Source organism: Xiphophorus hellerii, chromosome 13 (genome assembly GCF_003331165.1).
Source record: "Xiphophorus hellerii strain 12219 chromosome 13, Xiphophorus_hellerii-4.1, whole genome shotgun sequence".
NCBI classification, from domain to species: domain Eukaryota; kingdom Metazoa; phylum Chordata; class Actinopteri; order Cyprinodontiformes; family Poeciliidae; genus Xiphophorus; species Xiphophorus hellerii.
The window spans coordinates 2140310-2160896 of record NC_045684.1 but is presented as its reverse complement, the minus strand read 5'-3'; the positions used below and the strand labels follow the sequence as shown (position 1 = coordinate 2160896).

General features: G+C 38.3%; 2 protein-coding genes and 1 long non-coding RNA gene across 6 annotated transcripts in view; 2 read left to right on the top strand and 1 right to left on the bottom strand.

The window, feature by feature from the left end:
- cica (capicua transcriptional repressor a) overlaps positions 1–5780 on the top strand; it is a 41452-nt gene extending 35672 nt beyond the window's left edge. For 3 of the 4 annotated variants that reach the window (XM_032580680.1, XM_032580678.1, XM_032580679.1), the window contains exons 17-22: positions 156–331; positions 1353–1516; positions 3119–3270; positions 3393–3554; positions 4219–4344; positions 4503–5780. In XM_032580680.1, coding sequence (XP_032436571.1) covers positions 156–331; positions 1353–1516; positions 3119–3270; positions 3393–3554; positions 4219–4344; positions 4503–4744 — 1022 coding nt within the window. In that variant the 3' untranslated portion in view covers positions 4745–5780. The remainder of the gene's footprint in view (positions 1–155; positions 332–1352; positions 1517–3118; positions 3271–3392; positions 3555–4218; positions 4345–4502) is intronic. The other variant, XM_032580681.1, reaches the window with a different exon arrangement.
- On the bottom strand, positions 3880–4580 carry LOC116731143 (uncharacterized). The gene is made up of 2 exons (XR_004341543.1): positions 4470–4580; positions 3880–4362 (listed from the first exon to the last, which is right to left on the bottom strand). It is a non-coding gene; the product is annotated as an uncharacterized LOC116731143 (long non-coding RNA).
- Positions 5781–9416: 3636 nt separating the features above from the next.
- Positions 9417–19137, top strand: LOC116730700 (glycogen synthase kinase-3 beta-like). Its single transcript, XM_032580106.1, has 11 exons — positions 9417–9758; positions 10989–11074; positions 12116–12217; positions 12308–12391; positions 13071–13181; positions 13253–13383; positions 13457–13661; positions 13938–14033; positions 14206–14392; positions 14473–14550; positions 15669–19137. The coding sequence occupies exons 1-11, from the start codon at positions 9584–9586 to the stop codon at positions 15728–15730; spliced, it is 1317 nt and encodes a 438-aa protein (XP_032435997.1). The 5' UTR covers positions 9417–9583; the 3' UTR covers positions 15731–19137.
- Positions 19138–20587: the final 1450 nt, after the last annotated feature.

Genomic DNA, 20587 nt, shown 5'->3' with positions numbered 1-20587 from the left:
CAGATATGAAACAGAAACTCTGATGTGGAAAGCAGATTTTGGCTCAAAGGCTGCAAGGTTGTTGGGAAATTTCAGCATTTACAAACCAAAACAGAATAAAAGTTGGTTCTTTGTTTCTGTGTCAGCGAATAATTTGATTTGTTTTGTTTTTTCAGTGAAAAAAGAAGAAGACATCAGCCTGAGCATTAAGGAAGAAAATATGTGTGATGAAATTGAGAGGGAGCGACAAAGTGAGGCAGATGAAGAGCGAGATGGAGTGATGAAGGAGAGCAGGAAGGAAGCCAAAGAAACGGACAGAGACGACCGCAACGCGACAAATAACAGCAAAGAGGTAAAAACAGATTCAGCAAATTCTGTCATAACAAACATTATGAACGTCTTTATGTTTTCAAACCTGAATATTTTATTTACTGTATGCTAGCTTAGCATTCATGATAGTTGTTTCAGTTAAATGAAATTAAGTTTCCTCCACAGTTAAAGTGAATTTATTTCTTTAAGTTAAAAGATATAAATAATGTTGCAACTTTTCATAGAAATAAAAAAGTAAATGAATAAAATGCAACTCAGTTTCATGGAAAAAAATAAACAGGTGGAGCAAAGATGTAAAATAGATTCATGAGAAAATGTAGTGAAAACTCTTCAAATCCAAATATGGCATCAGTACTTCCTGCAAACACATGACCTCATTAACATGTTTTATATCTATTATTTGTCAGTATAGGTAATTAATACCTATATCAATTAATATAGGTATAAATTAATGTAGCATTAAAATGAATTAATGTAGGTAAAACTAATCTACAATTAGTAGATATTATTATTGTGATTGCTAATTATTATTACAAAATTTAGCAATAGTAATTAAATTACGGCTAATATATGTAATAAATGTAAGTTTCATCAATAATGTTAATAACAACTATTATTTATTTATTAAATAAATCAATAATCAATATAGCAATTTAACAGTATCACTGTTATCTATTAATTAAGTTATTATTATTGTTAACATTATTAATATTATTTTAAGAATATATTTCATATTCATAAAATACTAAATATTACAATATTATTATTATCATTAGTAGTATTACTACTAGTAGTAATGTGTTGTTGCCTTATTATTTATAGGAGTGATCATATAAAAAAATATATTTTTAGGGATTGTTAAGGAATTTCAAACATAATTATTTTCTAACATGATGACCCTCTCTCTTAATTAAGTTACTGAAATTAAAGTTTTGATTTTTAACATAAAATCGTGTCTCTTCCAACATTATGTTGATTTAATTTTAAGAGTTTTATCAGGAAACCCAGATATCTGACTTACTGAACCATGTGTTCCTGACCAGGCTGGACCTCGTTCCCCACCGCCACCTCCACCCCCGTCCTCAGGTCTGGACCCGCCTCCACCTCCACCAGCAGAAAAAGAAACCCCCTCCTTCTCTTCCTCCTCCTCCAAGAGAATTAAGTTTCGCCCCCCTCCACTCAAAAAGACCCCAGACGCTCATGACAAGTGAGTATCTTTTTAAACAAGCTCTAAAAACAGAAAGTAAACACATAAAAACAGGATTCCAGACATATTTCCTGCTGATTTTGGATGATAAAAAACTGAAAATCTGCCTGGTTCTTTTTAAAATCTGCTCATAAAAACACATTCTGAGGATGAGGCAGGACTCCCATCTGTTAGCACTCGTTTTGGAGCAATGCTGCATCCTTTTAGAGCCAACGTCCAGCTTCATAAGGCTGTAGTGGGAGCTCTGTTTACTGCGTGTGTGTGTGGGCAGAGTGCTGCACCCTGGATGTGCTTTATTTAGGCTGCTGGGAAGACGAGCGGAAACCGCAGAGAGAGAGAGGAAGAATAGCAGAAGTAGCCCTGAATGATTGAGAAAACACTCTGAGGAGATTCCCGTTATATTTTAATCAGATCATTGAGTTGGAATAGGGGTGTTCAAAGTGGGGGCTGGGGACCATTTGTGGCCCCTCAGGTGATTTTTGTGACCACTCAACCACAATTCAAGAATATCTTAAATAAATCAGGACAAATCACAACTTTGTAAGGTGACTTATTTTGCTTTCTTGAACAGTTAAGGATAGGTGTATGTATACAAAACATGTTCATGACAAAGTAATTCTTAATGAGATTTTTTTGTCTACTCAGTTCAGAATGAGTTGTTGTAGGGCTTCTTGTCACTTTATATTGAAATAAGCTGGTTCTAACCCCTCCTCCAACTCAACATTTCCACTTCCATGTGAAAATGGCTGCAAACAGATGCACAGTTATACAACCGTACATCTTTGAAAAGCATTAGTAGAGCCTCCTGCATAACAAAACACTTGTCTTTTCCAGTAGCCATCGTACAGCACATAGAGCAGTAAAACCAGCTGATTAAATGTGTTGGAGCTCAGCTTGGGTTGCTAGGTAACGGGGCTGGGCACGGCTGGCGTTGCTAGGTAACGGCACAGTGCCCGTGGAATGTGACTTAACAGTTGGGAGGTTTTTAAAACAGCTTGTTTATCAGGTTTATCAGAAAACATCGACTTGTTACCAAAAAACTGCCGAGTATTTTATTTTTATTTTTTATGTTGGAACATTTTTAGAAGTCGTTGAAAGTCAAAGCAAATGAAAGTACAAAAACGTGAAGAAAAAAAAAGTATTTTGTTTAAAGAGGTCCAGTTTAGATAAATTAGGACAAATTATGACTTTTAAATTAAAATCTATTCACAAAGATATTAGATGCAACACAAAGTAATCTTGTCCAAGTTTTATGGTTTCCTTTTGTTGTCATGGTAACTAGGACCACATCAACTCATTGACTTCACCTCAATGAATCCAAATCTGCGTTTAATTGCCGTTTTCTTGAATCGAGTTCAGAATGATAAGCAACTGAATGCCTTTCATTTAACAAGGAAAACATGAAAACCACTTGAAATTTTCCATCTACAATCTCGTTCCCACAAAAAATAAAAATATGATTATTTTATTTGCCCAAAATAAGTAGTTCATGCTTAGTTTATGGTTGAGTAGGTAAAAACAACTAAAATCGCAGTATTTTTAGTGATTTTAGTAAAATTATATTTTTGTCAGCTGATGAAGCGGCCATGTTTTCATCTTCAGGGTTTTGTCAGAGACGTCGTTCGAGGAGCGCTTTGCTGAGCTTCCAGAGTTTAACCCGGAGGAAATTCTTCCGTCGCCCACGCTGCAGAGCCTGGCCACCTCTCCAAGAGCCATCCTGGGAAGCTACCGCAAGAAGAGACGCAACTCCACCGGTGAGACGGACCTGCAAGACTTTTATTTTCTTCTTCCCTTTTATTTGGATCCCCATTAGTTGCAGTTTCCTGAAACTTCAAATTTTCTTTCTTAAATTTATAAATTTGCTGGATCTCTCCAGATCTTGACGGGGCGGCAGAAGACCCCAGCTCCCCCAGAAGGAAGACGCGCCGTCTCTCCAGCTGCAGCTCGGAGCCCAGCACCCCAAAAAGCGCTGCCAAGTGCGAGGGAGACATCTTTACGTTCGACAGACCAGGTGCGACTGTCGCAGAGTCGCCTCCAGGTGCCGCAGTGCAAAACACAAAATCTTACCAAGTATTTTTGGTCTAGTTTCTAGTGCAAATATCTTCGTGCACTTGAAATAAAACAAAACTAACTTAAGTAACTTTTAAGCAAGATATAGCAGTTTGTTTTAAGTCAGTAATTTCTTAATATTAATGAAAAAGTAGTAGTACCACTAGCAGATTATTTCACTAAGAACAACACATTTTTCCCATATGAAGTAATCTGCCAATAAAACTAGACATTGTTCATCAATATTAAGGGTTTATTGACTTAAAACAAGCCCCTAGATCTTGCTGAAAAGTTACTTCTACGTTATTTTTTGTTATTCCAAGTGTACCAACATATTTGCAATATGGAAACTAGACAGAAACTATTGGTACATTTTTTTATTTTTGCAGTGGAACCTTAAGAGACATAAAGACAGTTACAAAGTCAGACTTCTATTATATGTATTTAAATTGATGATGGTTTTTGGAAATGTCTTTTACTTGTTTCATAACTGGTGACTGTGTTATGTTTTTATGCTGTAAACCACTTTGAACTGCTTTGTTTCTTAAATATGTTATGAATGAGCTTGGTAATACTTAGTAAGATTGTATTTTATCTTTTTGCAGTGAGATGATGTATGAACCGTTTTGTGAGGTTGCTTTTTGTTCCAGCAGGTCCGGAAGGCGACGTCCCCCTGGGAGACCCGGACAGGGTTCCGTACTCGTCTCTGCGGAGGACACTGGACCAACGTCGCGCGCTGGTCATGCAGCTTTTTCAAGAACACGGCTTCTTTCCTTCAGGTAGATCCAGTCTCTGTCCTGATGAAAACAATTAAAGCGAAGTTTAGTTTTATTTTGAACTGTTGTGTTGCTGAAATGTCCTGTACAAATAAACTTACCGTAATTGATTAATTGATTGATCGAACATTGTCCTCCTCTTCTCTGTCTCGTCTCTGCAGCTCAGGCCACGGCTTCCTTCCAGGCGCGCTACCCGGACACATTCCCCACCAAGTTGTGTCTGCAGTTGAAGATCCGCGAGGTTCGTCAGAAGATCATGCAGACAGCGACGCCGGGGACCCTCGAGTCGTCCGACGCTGGGCCCGCCCCGTCCCACTGCCAATCAGCGCGGGACGATGGCGGGGCGGAGCTTCAGGGAGAAAAAGGCCAAAACTTGGAGGAACCGAAAAACGAAGGATCGTAAAAAAAACAAACAACAAAACGGAGGAGATCAGGAATCAGGAAAATAATTTCACTGAAAGATGAAGAGAGAAGGGTGTGTGGCACTGATTTCCACTAGACCTGGGCAAAAATAAGACTCCTCAAGACTAGCTTTGATTGTCTAATCTTAACGTGTGGGAACCACAGCAAGTGCTTCTTGAATTTCCTTTCATCCTGAATGTTGCCCAGGTCTGCGCTCAGCACATTGCAGTAGTTTGGGACTCAAACTCTGCGGTACACACTCTTTATCTCTCTGGTACACATACACACACACACACACACACACACACACAAACCAAATCAGACTGTTACGCTTGGTTGTTGCCGCAACCAAGGACACGACACACAAAGGCACTATGTCACTTACCTTACCGTGCAGATGCAGTTTGCTGTTGCCAGCCAGCCAGCCAGCCACCCCTCAGATGCCATCGACCTGACCTTTGACCTCCTCAGCACCATGGTCGGGCTGCAAACACAACCCCAACGACCTCCACTGATAACTCACAGCCCCTCGATGCTGCAGGACAGACAGCGCACACACACACGAAGATAATCAACCCGGGTCGGAGTAAGCCATCGGCCTGCACCGTTTCACGTGATTGTAGAGAGTCGGAGACGCAGAATCGGGACGTAGTGACCAATCTTTGCACCTTCAGTTGTTGCCATTACGACGGACGGAGCCGGATATCTGAGTCTGTATGAGATTATGTAAAGATTTGGAGGCATAAACTCCGGAAAAGCAGGATCTTAACCAAACTTCTCAGAAATGACGTTGCTTTTCTTCTTGTTACCGTTGCCGTGGAAATAACCAGTTTTACCGTGGCCTGTTTTTTCTCTCTGTCTCTCTCGTGGCTCTTATTGTGTTTCTTCTCCAGCATAAAAACTTTTAAAAAAGAAGAAAGAAAGAAAGCGGGAAACTGGACGAAGAAGGGGATAAAATCTGTCTGCGCCCTCCCTTCCCCACCCGGGCTCAGAAACAGGGCCGGGCGGGGTTTGGTTTGTGGTTTTGTAAAGAAAAACAAAAAAAAATCGTCAAAATCAGGTGTTTGCACAATTTGTGTGGCCTCTTGCTGTCGAGGGGGGTCGCCACAAGTTCAATCAGGAAAGTATTGTTTTTAAGAGATTGTTTTAGTAAAAATAACCTCGTCCCGTATGTTTTCCCAACATATCTTTCCCTCCCCCATTCAAAGATTTGTTAGAAAGTGCCCTTAAGCACTGGTCCCGGGTCAAGCGCTATGTAGCTCAGGATGGTTCTGGTTAGGGTTCAGTTCAGGGAAAGCAGATCCTAGACCAGCCCTGGAGGGCAAAACCTGGAGCCCTCCCACCCTTTCTCCTTTTCCCTCTCTTCCTCTCGTCTCGACACTTTATCCTTTCCCATCAAATGGTGCAATAGGACATTTATTTTTTTTGGAAATAGGTTTTTATTTTGGGCGGGGAGGGGCAAGGCTTTGTGCCATAGATATTCAATTGAAAGCAGCACTGCAAAAACACAAAATCTTACCAAGTATTTTTGGTCTAGCGCAGGGTGGGCAATCCTGGTCCTCGAGGGCCGGTGTCCTGCAACTCTTAGATGTCTCCCTGGTCCAACACACTTGAAACCAACAGCTGAATCACCTCCTAAATGCAGTCAAGTTCTCCAGAGTCCTGCTAATGACCTCATTATTTGACTCAGGTGTGTTGAAGTAGAGACCCATCTAAAAGTTGCAGGAGACCGGCCCTCCAGGCCTGGAGTTGCCCAACCCTGGAGCGTCTAGTGCAAATATCTTAGTACACTTGAAATAAGACAAAGTAACTTATAAATGACTTTTTAACAAGATATTGGAGCTTGTTTTAACTGCAAAAACACAAAATATGACAGTATTTTCATTCTAGATTCTAGTACAAGCATCTTAGCATACATTATTTTTTCTTTTCTTCCTGCAAAATGAAAGTTTATTTGTACACCATATTTCAGAAATAAGGCAGTGCACCTTAGAAACTTAACACAGCAACTAATTATGAAACATTCATTATTGAATATACTTGACAGAAGACTGACTTTGTAACTGTCTTTCTGTGTCTCTGAAGGTTCCACTGAAAAAACACAGAAATCCTAAAATTATTTTTTGTCTAGTTTCTATTGCAAATATCTTAGTGCACTTAAAATAACTTCCAAATAACTTGGAAGGTACTTTTCAGCAAGTTAAAGGAGCTTGTTTTATGTCATTAATTTCTCAATATTGATGAAAACATTATCGTCCCGTTGGCATATTATTTCACCTATTTAGGGAAAAATGTCTTGTTGTAAGTGATCTTGTACTTTTTCATCAATATTGAGAAATTTATCACTTAAAACAAGCTAATGTATCCTGCTGAAAAGTTACATATAAGTTAGCTTTATCTTATTTCAGTTGGACTAGAAACTACTCTTACTTTGTAAGATTTTGTATTTTTACAGTGAAGTCAATAATTCCTTAATATTGATTTTAAAAATGTACTAAACATTTTAACTTATAATATGGGAAAAACATTTTGTTCCACTTAAAACTAACACCTTTTCAATCCAAATTCAAAAATATTTTATTGATCCCAAAGGAAAATTAAATATTAATTCAGAAGTCTTCAGAGTTACTGTAGATGGTGATGGCTGTGGGCAGGAAGGATCTCCTGTAGCGGTCTGTGTTGCAGTGAATTTGAAGAAGCCTCTGACTGAAGCCTTTTTTGGGGTTGGGTTGTTGATAATTTTCTTGATTTTATATAAAGTCCTTCTCCAAAGGTTTATCAATATCAATGAATTATTGACATAAAATAACTTCTAAATCTTGCTAAAATGTTACTTATTTTAATTTTCTCTTATTCCAAGCACATTCAAGATATTTGCACTAGAAACTAGACCACAAATACGTTGTAATATTTTGTGTTTTTGCAGTGCAGTCTGAGAGGAACGAGCTGTTGTAATGAACTATGGTTTAAAAAAAAAAAAACAGCAAAAAAACAAAAAAGAATCACAAATATTGTCATTGTTGAAGAGATAGAGAGCTTAACTTACTAAAAGTCAACGACAATTATTTGAATAGCACTTTTTTGGCTCTTTGCTTCTTTGGTGAAGAGCGGAGCGGGGGTAGTTCTTATTATGGGTATCTCTTTTATTTCTCTGTATACATATGGATGTGTGACAAAGTATATATAAATATATTACAGGTATTTCCATATTTGTGCATCCATGTCTGTGTTTTGGGGGATGTGTATGTTTTTGCACATGCAGGCAGGTCTCCTTTCACCTCTCAGCAACATCATCGTCAGCATATTTTTCTGTATTCCTACTCAAGAGACGGTATTTTTATAGTCACCGTGACTATTTTCTCAGCCATCTAGACTGTTAATAAACTCAGCTGATTCAGGAGACATATATAAATATATATATAAAACACATATGCAGGAGACTCATTTTAGTACATATATGAATAAACACACACAGGTTAATAGTAGGCTATCAGCTTACGCCACTATGGGGGTTCTTTAGGGCTGTTAAGTGTCGATCTGCGTGCATGTGCGATCACATGCGCTCTTGCACACACCCACACAGACATGCATGCGCTCACACACATGTATGCGTGTACACTGTATGATTGTGCTTCTAAAATAAACCTATCCTTACTTTGGAGAAGGAATTTGTAGGATGAGCGATGTGAGTGTTATCTCATAAGCAGGCATGTTGACCATGTGCAATATTTCTAAATGACAACAAAAAGAAACTAAATATTAAAGATCTAACACAATGCCTTGTGTTGTTGAGTTTTTATTTGTAGTTTGCATCTCTTTCTATATTTAAAATATGTTTAAACAAGGCAACCTTCTAGATAAATATTTAAAAGAACCAGGTACAGTTTTTTAATTTAAATGCAACATTTTTTATTTTTGTGCACTAGATTTCCACAAAGAATGGCATTAAAAGTACCAGTAATGATTTATTATTTATTTTCTTTAGTCATTCTTTAACCTTTTCATACACATGTGAAAGAAGAAAACCAAAAAGCAATGGCAAAAGAAAAAACTGGACAGAACTAAAAGAAATAAACAATATTTAAATTCCTGTTGAGTCTGTAGACAAACTTGTAAAAGACAATAATCATAGTCAAACTATTGTATTTGTTTAGTAAATTATTTTTATACTTATAATTTGAAGAGTGAAAAATTATGAATGTGCTTTTAGATCCTCTTTGAAAATGACAACAAATTTCCTAAAGTAGATATTTGTCTAAATTTATAATTTGACTTTAAAAAAAATCATGTGACATTTGTGGCTCTAAATGAGTTCTATCTGGCTCTCTTGAGGGCAAAATGGCTGAAAAAAACTCCTATAAATATAAATTGAAAAACAGCATAGATTCTTAATATAATTGTTAATTTCCAAGTTCTTTCCAGAAAAATTCGAAAATTTATCTTGACATTTCTGAGTTTTTTGGTGGAAATTTACTCATTTTTTCCATTTGCAGTGGCCTCAAAGTAGGGGTGTATGATCTAAGAGCAGGTTTACTGCTTAAATTGGGATGTTTGGGAGTTGTAAATGTGAATTATTTTGTTTGATATTTAAAATTTTGTTTGATAATAAATGTTAAAATTGTTAAGGGTTCCAAGCAGTCTCAGCAACCTCATACTCCATTTCCCAGGTGGCATTGCGGGAGCTCAGTTTCTAGGTGTCTAGCAACAGCTTTCAGCCCAGACAGCTGGCGGCGGCAACTGGAAGGCTATTTTATAACATTATTCGCCGCTGCTTGTTCATATTTATTAGTCACTAAGCTGAAAACAGTGGGGAAAATAACTCTGACCTCTGCTCAGAGATATGAGCGGCAGCGGGCGGCCCAGGACCAGCTCGTTTGCTGAGCCGCCAGGTGTTCCAGGAGCCCTTGCAGCCTCCGCCGGATCAGCCGCTGCCGTGGGGAGCAGCACAGGAAAGTCCGGGGTCCCGCAGGCCTCCGGCAGCAGCTCGTCGGGATGCTCGAACCTTAAGCTTTCCAGTAAGTTATTTATACCTATTAGTTCTTAGCTTAAACTTTTATCCCTTGCATATATTACAGTAGCAATTTTAATGTTGAAAGATAACTAGATACAGAGAGTCATTTTCTCTCTGTGTAACGAAGAGCTAGCATGCTAACAAGATTGCTAACAAGTTCGTTAGCACGGCAGGTTTTTAAGGGTTTTTTCCCCAGTTGGAATAGTTACTATGCTAACGAACTTATTAGCATGCTAGCTAGCCTGGCTGTATTAGCCACTTGTTTTGTTAGTTCCCGGTCCGGATATCACCTCCTCCCTCCGCTGTGACTCCAGTTCAGAAGATCATTATTACGCCAGGCTATCAGGTGATCATCTGAATTTAAAATATAAAACCATGTCTGGCGGGGCTCTGGTTAATTTTACTGGGGTCAGATGGGAGTGAGAACATGAATTAGTCGGTGGTTCTTTGTGGCAAAGCCAGGCTCGGATAACTTGGATGCAGCATCGACAGGGCTCTTTTGTTGGTGTTCCTGTGAGAGGAGCATCAGCTGTCGGTCTGGCTCGCCTGGGGTTGGGTCAGGGCGGACCGATGCTCACCCACCAAGGTCACCTGTGGGGCGAAGACTCGGCAGCAGGTGGCCGACGCCTGGAGGATGCAAGTGATCCACGTCCAGCTTCAAAACACTGATGCCTTCTGGGATATCAATGAGTTTGTTTCCTTACTCAGAAACTAATATGAAACGCATCAAATCCATTTTAAATGTTGTATCTCATGTCATCACAATACATTCAAGGAGTCTTTGTGGTAGCAGTCAGTCTTGCAATGAATCTGAAGTAGCCTCTGACTGAAGAAGTCTCATGACTGTCCTGACATGTTAAGAATTCAATATTTGGGCAGAAAACACGATATAAAATATTTCCTCTGTAAATTAGTTAATTAGATGTCGGACTTTTCCTTTGAAGCTGGATTGTGTGACAGAATAATCCCTTTAAATGCTGGCTGGCATCACTGAACGCAGCTCTTCAGAATAAAGACAATGTTGGCCTATTTTTGCGGCTTCCCAGGTTAATTAGTCACACAGCCATGAATATGAACTCTGACATTCTGTGTATTAAAATCCATTAACTTAAATATTCCTCCAGGCAGCAGAGAGAAGGTCCAGCGATTTAACACCACAATGATCTTATTTTTAACATCTTTTTAGACTTTATCCCTAGATGGTTGATTAAATCTGTTGTTGCTTGTTGCCTAGGAGACATTGGGAAGGTGACGACGGTTGTAGCAACGCCGGGTCAGGGTCCAGACCGCCCACAGGAAGTCTCCTACACCGACATCAAGGTGGCTGTTTGCTCCGCTCTCTTTTGCTCTTTAATCACGGCCAAATGTTCCAGGTCACTGAAATGTTGGACTGCAAATAATGCCAAAGACTTTTAATGATTTATTTACCTGCAAATAGAAAAACTTTTCCATCCAGATGTGTTTCTTGGGTGGTAAATAAACAAATAAGACTTTAATTTGTGACTTGGAGCTTTACATTAAACATTTTCAGATTATTTCTCCCATGAAGTCGAACGTGTAATTTCTGATGGGAGTTTGCAGAAGCTACAGCATTATTGTATGGAGAACAAATCATGACAAAATTGGCAATAAATGTAGAAATAAATAAATGGCTTGATGAATATGTACCAAATATTGCATCCAAAGATAAAAGAAATGACGTTTATTTGTTTTTTAAGTGAAAAATTATCACTATTATTAATTTTTCCATTTTATTTCCTATTTTCAGAATTGATTTAAATCAATACTGATTTCATTATTTATTTTTGTAATTATATACTTTATTTAGGGAAAACAGGAAAGGAGAAAATGTATATGATTAAAAATGTAATATAAATACAGAATATGAAAACAAAATTTTAAAAAATTATGGAATGAAATGGATACTATTAGAACTATTCACCTGGAAATAAATTGGTCATATTGATGATCATAATTGAATATTGTTAACAATAGTAAACAAAATGTTTGTCACACTGTTTAATAAAATAAGTTTAGAATGTTTTTATTTTTTTTGGATATAATATTTGGCACATTGATCACTTTATTTAGCCATATATTTATTTCTACATTTATTGCCTATTTTGGCAGGTTCTGTCCTCTATATTGTTGGTAAAAGATCAGGAATCTGAGTTTCTTCTGCTAAAAATGGAAAAATAACATCATGTTTGTCAAATCGAGTCGACTCACTGAAACTAAAACTGGACGTGAAGCTGTTGGTCAGGTTTTCTGTTGCTTTGATAGATTCCAGAATAGAGCTCAGAAACCAGTAGCTCCCATCAGCCTTTACTGGTCTGACTGGTGTTCTGTAAATCCCGGCAGGTTATTGGGAATGGATCATTTGGCGTCGTGTACCAGGCCCGGCTCATCGACAGCCAGGAGATGGTGGCCATTAAGAAAGTTCTGCAGGATAAGAGGTTTAAGGTGAAGCTTTGGTCTGGACTTTATTTTAATCTGTTGGGTCTTTTATTTTGAAAAACTTCTCAATTTGTTTTTCTTGCTTTTTATTTTCAGAACCGGGAGTTACAGATCATGAGGAAGCTGGATCACTGCAACATCGTCCGTCTGCGATATTTCTTCTACTCCAGCGGCGAGAAGGTGTGGCTCCTCCTCTGGTTTGGGGAAAATGTCCATCCGTCTTTTCAGCTTCCAGTCTTTTTGTCTTTCTTTTTTGTCTTTGTCTTTCTTCAATCTTTCTTTTTATCTTTCTTTTTTGTCTTTGTCTTTCTTCAATCTTTCTTTTTATCTTTCTCTTTTTCTTTCTGTCTTTCATTATTTTCATCTTTGTCTTGTCTTTTCATGTTTTTCCTTCTTTCTTGGTTCTTTCTTTCTTTTCCTTTTATTTTCTTTTTGTCTTCCCGTTTTTCTTTTCGTCTTTCTGTCTTTGTCTTTCAATCTGTCTCTTCGTACTTTCTTCTGATATTATATTTTCTTATCTTTCTGTTTTTATTTCTTTTTCCTTCTTTCAATTTTCTCTTTTCATCTTTCTGTCTTTGTTTTTTTGTCCTTTCTTTTTGTCTTCTATTTTCTCATCTTTTTGTTTTTCTTTCTGTTTTGAAAATGCCTTTGATACAGTAAACATGCAGAAACTGCTCCTTGCTCCTCTGTGGTTCAGTAGTTTGTTGCTATAAACCGAAGCCATGATGGATTCCTGTAAACATGTTTTCATTCTCATGTTTTAAGATTCTCTTAATGTTTTTGTAATATTTAGCTTCAAACAATCTTTCCTGGCAGCTTGTTTTGTTTTTAACTCCTAAATCTTCTCTCTCCGTGACAGAAAGACGAGGTTTACCTCAACCTGGTGCTGGATTTTGTCCCTGAGACGGTCTACCGGGTCGCCCGGCACTTCAACAAAACCAAGAGCATCATTCCCATCATTTATGTGAAGGTAAAAATATCGTCAGATATCAGAAGTTTTGTTTTTCCTCCTGATGTGACCTGCTGTCTTTCCCTGCTCAGGTCTACATGTACCAGCTGTTTCGCAGCCTGGCCTACATCCATTCGCAGGGCGTTTGCCATCGAGACATCAAGCCGCAGAACCTCCTGGTCGACCCGGAAACCGCCGTCCTCAAGCTGTGCGACTTCGGCAGGTGAGTGGCGTGCGATGGCGGTTCCTGTTGAAGTGTTTCTGCCATTTTGATGGTTTTCTGTCCTTGCCCTCAGTGCCAAGCAGCTGATTCGCGGCGAGCCCAACGTGTCATACATCTGCTCGCGGTACTACCGCGCCCCGGAGCTCATCTTCGGCGCCACCGACTACACGGCGAACATCGACATCTGGTCAGCCGGCTGCGTGCTGGCGGAGCTGCTGCTGGGTCAGCCCATATTCCCCGGGGACAGCGGCGTCGACCAGCTGGTGGAGATCATCAAGGTGAGGCTGACCTCTGACCTTTGATTTACGCATGTATGGAGTCACACTGCTGCCCAAAAACCCAGAGGAGCTTTTTGGTTTACCGCTTGCTGTGATGCGTTCATGTTCCTGCAGATAAATGGAAAACAGAGCTTTTCTTTCCTGAGTCCTTTCTTCCATTATTTCTTCGTGGTTCTTGGCAGGAATGTGACTCCATATTGCTCCATTCTTTCAAGAAATGAAAGAATGACATTACATAATTAATGTTTTAATTATTTTTGTTGGATTGGTTTTTAGGTGCTGGGAACGCCAACGAGGGAACAGATACGAGAGATGAACCCAAACTACACAGAGTTCAAGTTCCCACAGATCAAAGCTCATCCATGGACCAAGGTGAGAAAACACTAAAAACAATTTTTTAATTTTTGGTTAAAACATGTTTGTTTTTCATTCAGTGGGTAGCTTTAAATTTTTACTTTGAATTTGGAATAAAATGCCACCCTTCAGCTCTTTGGCGCCCTCTTTAGGTGGAACCACCTGATTTCATTGTTTTTTTCCTCTTCAGGTGTTTAAACCTCGTACCTCTCCGGAGGCCATCACCCTCTGCTCCCGGCTGCTGGAGTACACGCCGGCGTCGCGGCTCTCCCCGTTGGAGGCCTGCGCCCACGCCTTCTTCGACGAGCTGCGCCAGCCGAACGCGCGGCTGCCCAGCGGACGCGAGCTGCCCCTGCTCTTCAACTTCAGCACCACAGGTCAGAGCCGCGTTCTTCCTCACCGCTCTCCTCAGTTTCTGCATCTTAAGGAGGAATCTGGTGTTTGCTTTTATGTGCAGAGCTCTCGATCCAGCCTCAGCTGAACTCGATCCTCATCCCTCCTCACGCTCGCTCGCATACGGCTGCTTCTGTCCACGGTGGGAAACCCCTTTTGTCATTTAGCCATCATCCTGTCGTATCATAGAAATACCCACGACTCCTCTGAAATCACAACTGATTTGGATTTTATGTGATGGGCAAACATGAAGCTAAAATAAAGTGTAAAGAATGGAGTTTTCAAAAACGTGCAAATTAAAATCTGAAAAGTGTGGCATGCATTTCTTATCACTCCCCCCTGAGTCACAACAACGTCTTTACCTGCTGATATTTCATCCCATTCCTCAGTAAGTCAGATTGGATGGAGAGTGTTTGTTTTCAAATCTTTCCACAGATTCTTAGTTGAATTTATGTAGGCCTGAACTTTGACTAGGCCATTCTAATTTAAAAATAACCCATATTTATTTACATTGATCAACTTTCACCAACATCTCTGTCCTATTAAAAAAAACTAAACCAGAAGTATTTTTGGTTTAGTTTCTGGTGGGAATTACTTGGTGCCCTTTAAAAAAAGATGGGAAACAATTTCTGCCAAATATAGGAGTTTGTTTTAGATCAATAATTCCTTAATATTGGTTAAAAATTCACTAGTTCCACTAATTGATTTTTACTTATAACAAAACATTTTTACCATGTTATAAGCTAACATGGCCATGCCACCAGAGGAGTTTCGAGTTGAACATATGGACACACAAAAAATTATTTTTTAAATCTGAAATGCCAAATGCTTATATTTTTGTTTATATGTTTTGGTTTCGACCTAATTACAGCTCTGAGTGTGTTGTTCTTTCAGCAAACTGCCTTTTCTTGAGTTTGTGTTCTCCAGTTAACAATTAATCGGTTACTAAATGAATTGACAGTTATTTCAATTAATCGATTCATCACGATTAATCATTTCAGCCACAAAGGAGAGTGAAAAGAAACACTGATTTCAAACTACAATTTCAGTTGAATTTGATTGGTAGGGATGGGTTGCCGAGGTAACGGGTCACCAAAGATTTAAAAATGTTGAACTCAATTCTAAAAAGTACGAATGGGAGTAAATGTGGCCTTTTTGTGTTTATTAGTGAGACGATATGCATGTTGTTGCTGGTTTTGGACAGAAGATGGCAGCATTGCAACAAGATTGGTTAAAACGTTTCGCTGTCTGTTTCCTCAGATGGTCCCGGTTCAGATTCATCTCACCACAGTTTGCTTCCTGGACCCGTGAACAGCATGTGAAGGGCAAACCAACGTCTACCTGCAGGCCTCTCTTTCTCAGACACACTCACACACACACACACACACACACGCACACACACACACACACAAACTCTCTCTCTGCTGCTTTCTGTCCTCTCTATAATCTGTCTCTGTACAGCAAATCTGTTAAGACTGTTAACTCTTTAGCTGCCGGGATGGAAACGGCAGGAGGTTGTTGTAGACACACACACACACTCACACACACCTGGTGTGGTGGAATGAGGAGGTTCGATAGTCGGGGCTGGTCCTCTGAAAAGAACGTTTTTAATCCACGTTTTGTTTTTATTTATTTACCATGTGGTCAAACGTTGATATTATTTTTAAAATCAGATCATTTTTTATTCTTACGTGTTTTTAAAACCGCGATGTTTGGAAAATCCAACCCAGAGTTTTGGTGTAAATGAAAACCTCCAAACTAGGATCAGGTTGGCAGGCGGCAGCAGCAGCCACAGAGATCCATTTTAGTCGTGTTTCTCACCTCTTACTTTTGATTTTAGTTTTAATTTAGGATGAAATGAATTTGTTGAAAAGTTAGTATTTACATGCAGTTGAGATTTTTGTGTGTTTCGCCGAACAACGGAGAAACACCAGACCATTGTTCAATCTGAAAACGCTTTGCAAAATGACGTCCAGCGACGCCTTTGGCTGTTTCTGACTAATTTTGTCTTTAAACGCATCGGATTTGTCTTGATTCAGAGTGACACCCGATTTTTGTGCCGTTAAAACATCTGTTTGAGAGTGCAAAGACCGAACAGCCTGTGTTTTTTATTTGATTTTTTTTCTGAAAATGGAGTAAGATGTAGAAATTAGATGGTCTGAATGTGAACCCTGCTGAATGCCGCTCCACATCTCAGGTTGTTTCAATGCCAGAAGAAAGACAGGACTGGTCTGTTGGAGACTTTGCTTTAAAATGACAGATTAACAAAGGAGTTTTACATTAATTTAGCCTTAAACTATATGGAAAACAAGGGAGGAGTAGGGCCTCGCTAAGAAAATAAAAAATAAAACAAGAATAAATTCAAAAATACTTTATTGATCCCAGAGGGAAATTAAATAAGTCATAATATTACGATTTTATTCTTGTATGACTTTATTCTCACACAAGTTTATTTTCGTAATATCATAAATTAATTCATATTATGAATTTATTCTCATTTTGACTTTATTCTTGTAGTTTTATGACTTTATCTTGTATTTTTATGTTTTTTGAGTATGACCCTAATACTCTGTCGTTAAATAAAAGTTAAAATTGAGCTAACTCCTGCCAGTGTGAAAACCTAAACACCGGATGTTTTTATTATTATCAGGTAGCATCTGTTGGCGAGTTTAACAACTTTACAACACAAAAATACTTATATTAACGTTAAAATTTTCAAGCACTTCTGATTGGAAACGACTGGCCATTCTTGCATTGCTTCGGTGTGGAGTGCGCAGCGTAGTTTCTTAGTTCTGTTTCTCTGCTGTGGCAGATCATTAGTGCCCTCCTGTGGTTGAACGTGGTAGCTGCATGTGACTGCCCAACCTGCTGGATGAAAGATTAACTTAGCGGTTTCTGTAGAAACCTGAGACGTTTAAAGTCGTCCACCGTTCTCATTCTGAGCCTCCAAAATGTTTATATCTTTACATCTATTATCAGTTCAGGGTTTTTATTTGCATTTCTTTTGGTTCATTTGCTTTTAAAAACGAGCTGCAGCCCCTCAAAATCGAGCAGCTTTACGATTGCGATTTTACTGCGTATCTGACAGAAGAAATAAAAGCTTTTAGAGAGAAAAATAAATGTAGAAATCCAGCGAATGTAAATCCTTGTGTTTGTGTCTGAGATTCTTACTGCGGTCCGAACTGTACGGTACCGGTGTTAGTCAGCAGAGCAGAACACGTGAAAGTTCGTAGTGTAGCGTGTTTGAACCATACGGGCCGCCTGGTGTTTCGCGTCGCTGCCAGCCGGTTTCTAACCGGCAACCTCTGGGTCTGATGAGGTCACTGCCGCCCACATCCTGCTTCCTTCCCTGCCCAGCGTCCGCTCCGCGCCGCCCTTCGTCCCTGCAGGGGGCGCCACCGTTCACGCTCGGAGCTGTCCAGATTACTGCGGCAATGAAAAAGCGTGAAATGAAAACGGATAAAATAAATAAAACCCCTGCAGGGAGGAAATCAGGCGTGTAGCGCCGATTTTTCTCCCACAGAAGCCATTTATTTCCTTATTGCACATGTAAATATCACTGATTTTATTTCTTTTTATTATAGACAGTTGGTTATACTTGACCTCCCTCATTCTGTCAACGTCTTAGTTTGTAAATAGTTTTTTTTGCTTTTGTTTTTTTCTCCACGATTCAAAATGTAAAAACTGCAAATAAGCATAAAACAACCACTCATCATGTTTGCAGATGATGTTTTTCTCTCTTTCTGTCGTTTTGTAAAAACTGTGAAGAATCTCGGCTGTTCTCCTTCTACCAGTCCGATCCAGGTTTGGTCCGGTCCTGTCTGGTTCTGATCCAAAATATCGTCATCCTCTAACCAAAAGAGACTGTACTCAGTTTGGGTCTAAAATGTCAGATTTATAAAAATTGTTTCCTTTTTAAATTTTTAAAAACTGCGTCCTTTTTAAAAAAATTATTTTCCAAACATTTGGAGAATTTTCCGTGTTTTTTTTTTTTTTTTAATCTCCAAAACGATGAAATTTGTATTTTTGGGTTTTTATTTAAATGTTCTAGACATCATGACGCAGCACAGCGCGGAAAAAGAAATCCAAGTTGAATTATTCTAGATAAGAATGAAGATTCTTCTTCCACATTTTGTTGAAAATTTCCCTAAATAATCGAAGTGATGATGTTTTGGCATCTGAACTGAACCTGTTTTAAGAATCATGAGTCCATTTTGAAGCGATGATCTCAGGACAATAAAATAAAGAAAATTATTTATTATAAAAAGTTTTAGGTTTTTCCAAATATTATTCACTTTCTTACTTTCTAAGTCAGTAAAATCAGATTAAGAGTAAATCAAACAGGCATTTTCTTCATCTGTTGCCTTAATTATGACGGTAACTTGTCGTGTTTGTAGATCAAAAATAAATACATAATACTACGGCTTTACTAGAAAAATCTTAAATTGTGCATGAAAAAAGGGAGATTTTCTCTGACAAAGTCATAAATATATATGACAAGTTTTTAAAATAATATGAGTTCAAAAATTGAACAGTTTGAATTGCCAACAGTTGAGATCTGGATATTTTCCACTTCAGTCTTAAAACATTTTTTGCATTGTTTTTAATCAGAAATCTCAGAAAATTCATGTAAAAATAAGACTTTATAATGTCAGGGAATATCTTAGTTAAAATATAGGAATTTATTCCTTCAATTGCAAAAAAAAAAAGATCCTTGGATCGGAGAAAATCAAAAATTTTGTTTCTTATAAGTGTGTAATTAATGTCAAAAATGTTATATTTTTCGTAGCGATTTGCCACATTTTTGTTCTTTTAAAATAACCCTTTTTTTTTTTAAAGGTTTTATTGGCTCTAGTGGCCTTTATTTGATAGTTAATTGACAGTAAAGTGGGTAATGAGAGAAGGGGGAAGACATGCGGCAAAGGTCACCAGGCCGGGAATCGAACCTGCGACAGCCGCATCGAGGATTAAGGCCTCCTTATGTGGGTTGTTATTAACCCCTGCGCCACCACAGCACATCCCATTTAAAATAACCTTGATAATCTGTCATTCCTTTGACACACTGATGACTTTATTTACATATGAAGTTAATTACATATTTAAAAACGGACCAAATATTGACAGGAATATAAAGATGCAGGTCTGCATCGACATGCAACAGTTTCTTTACATTTCTGTGCCCAAAGTTATGCTATTATATTATTTGGTTACTTATTTATACAGTTTGATGTAAACTTTTTAAATTCTTTATTTTGTTAGAATTATGCGTTCTTGCAGCAGGAACTTTATGTATGTCGGATTTTCAGGCTGAATTTCAAAACATTTTCACTCAGAATTCTCATCATTAACAGTTTCCAGCCTGTAGGTGGCGCCGTTCAGACAGGAAGTGGTTAGTTAGTGATATTTTGGACCAGAACCATGCGCCGTCTCAGACTGCAATATTAAAATACTGCACAGTATTTTACAGAAATGTTTCACATTACCTCAAATCTTTTATTAATCTGACGTGTTGCTCGTTGTTTTTTCTTTTTCCTGTGATAAGCTGTTGAAGTTGGTTCTGACCCGGGGGACTGTTCAAGTGGCGAAGGCTGAAGGAGAGAAAAACACAAAGCTGTCCGTCTCTGTTATCTGTGTGTACGATATCGACTCATTTGCTGTAATAAAGTGGTGAAACTGTGTTTAAAATGTCCGTCTGAATCATTTCAAAAGTTCTAAATTGCAAATTTATTGAATTTATATGGATTTGATATTTAAAACATGGATTTTCTCACGGAGAATTTAAACTTTTGGACCCATTTTTGTCTGCTTCCATTTCTCTGCCTGTTTTCTTCTTAAAGTTTTTTTTAGAGTTTCCTAATGGCATATACAGTGTTTCCTTTTCTGAACCTTTTGATTTCAGACTACATCTTGGATCATTGGACAGAAATGTAATTTAAATTTTTCTGATCTTAGAGTTCTTCATCAGAAACTCTAGAAACTGAGTGGGTTGGATAAATAGATAAAGAAAATCCATTAGATATAATTCTAATAAATTGTCCTGTGAAGAATTGTAAATTTACAAGATCAAAGGTATTTTCTATGACTAAAGTCTTAAATTTCTGGAATTAAAACGAATGAAAAATTAAGTCAAATTTTTGGGTCATTAGTGACATTTGTGCCACTAAACGGTCTTTTAAGGC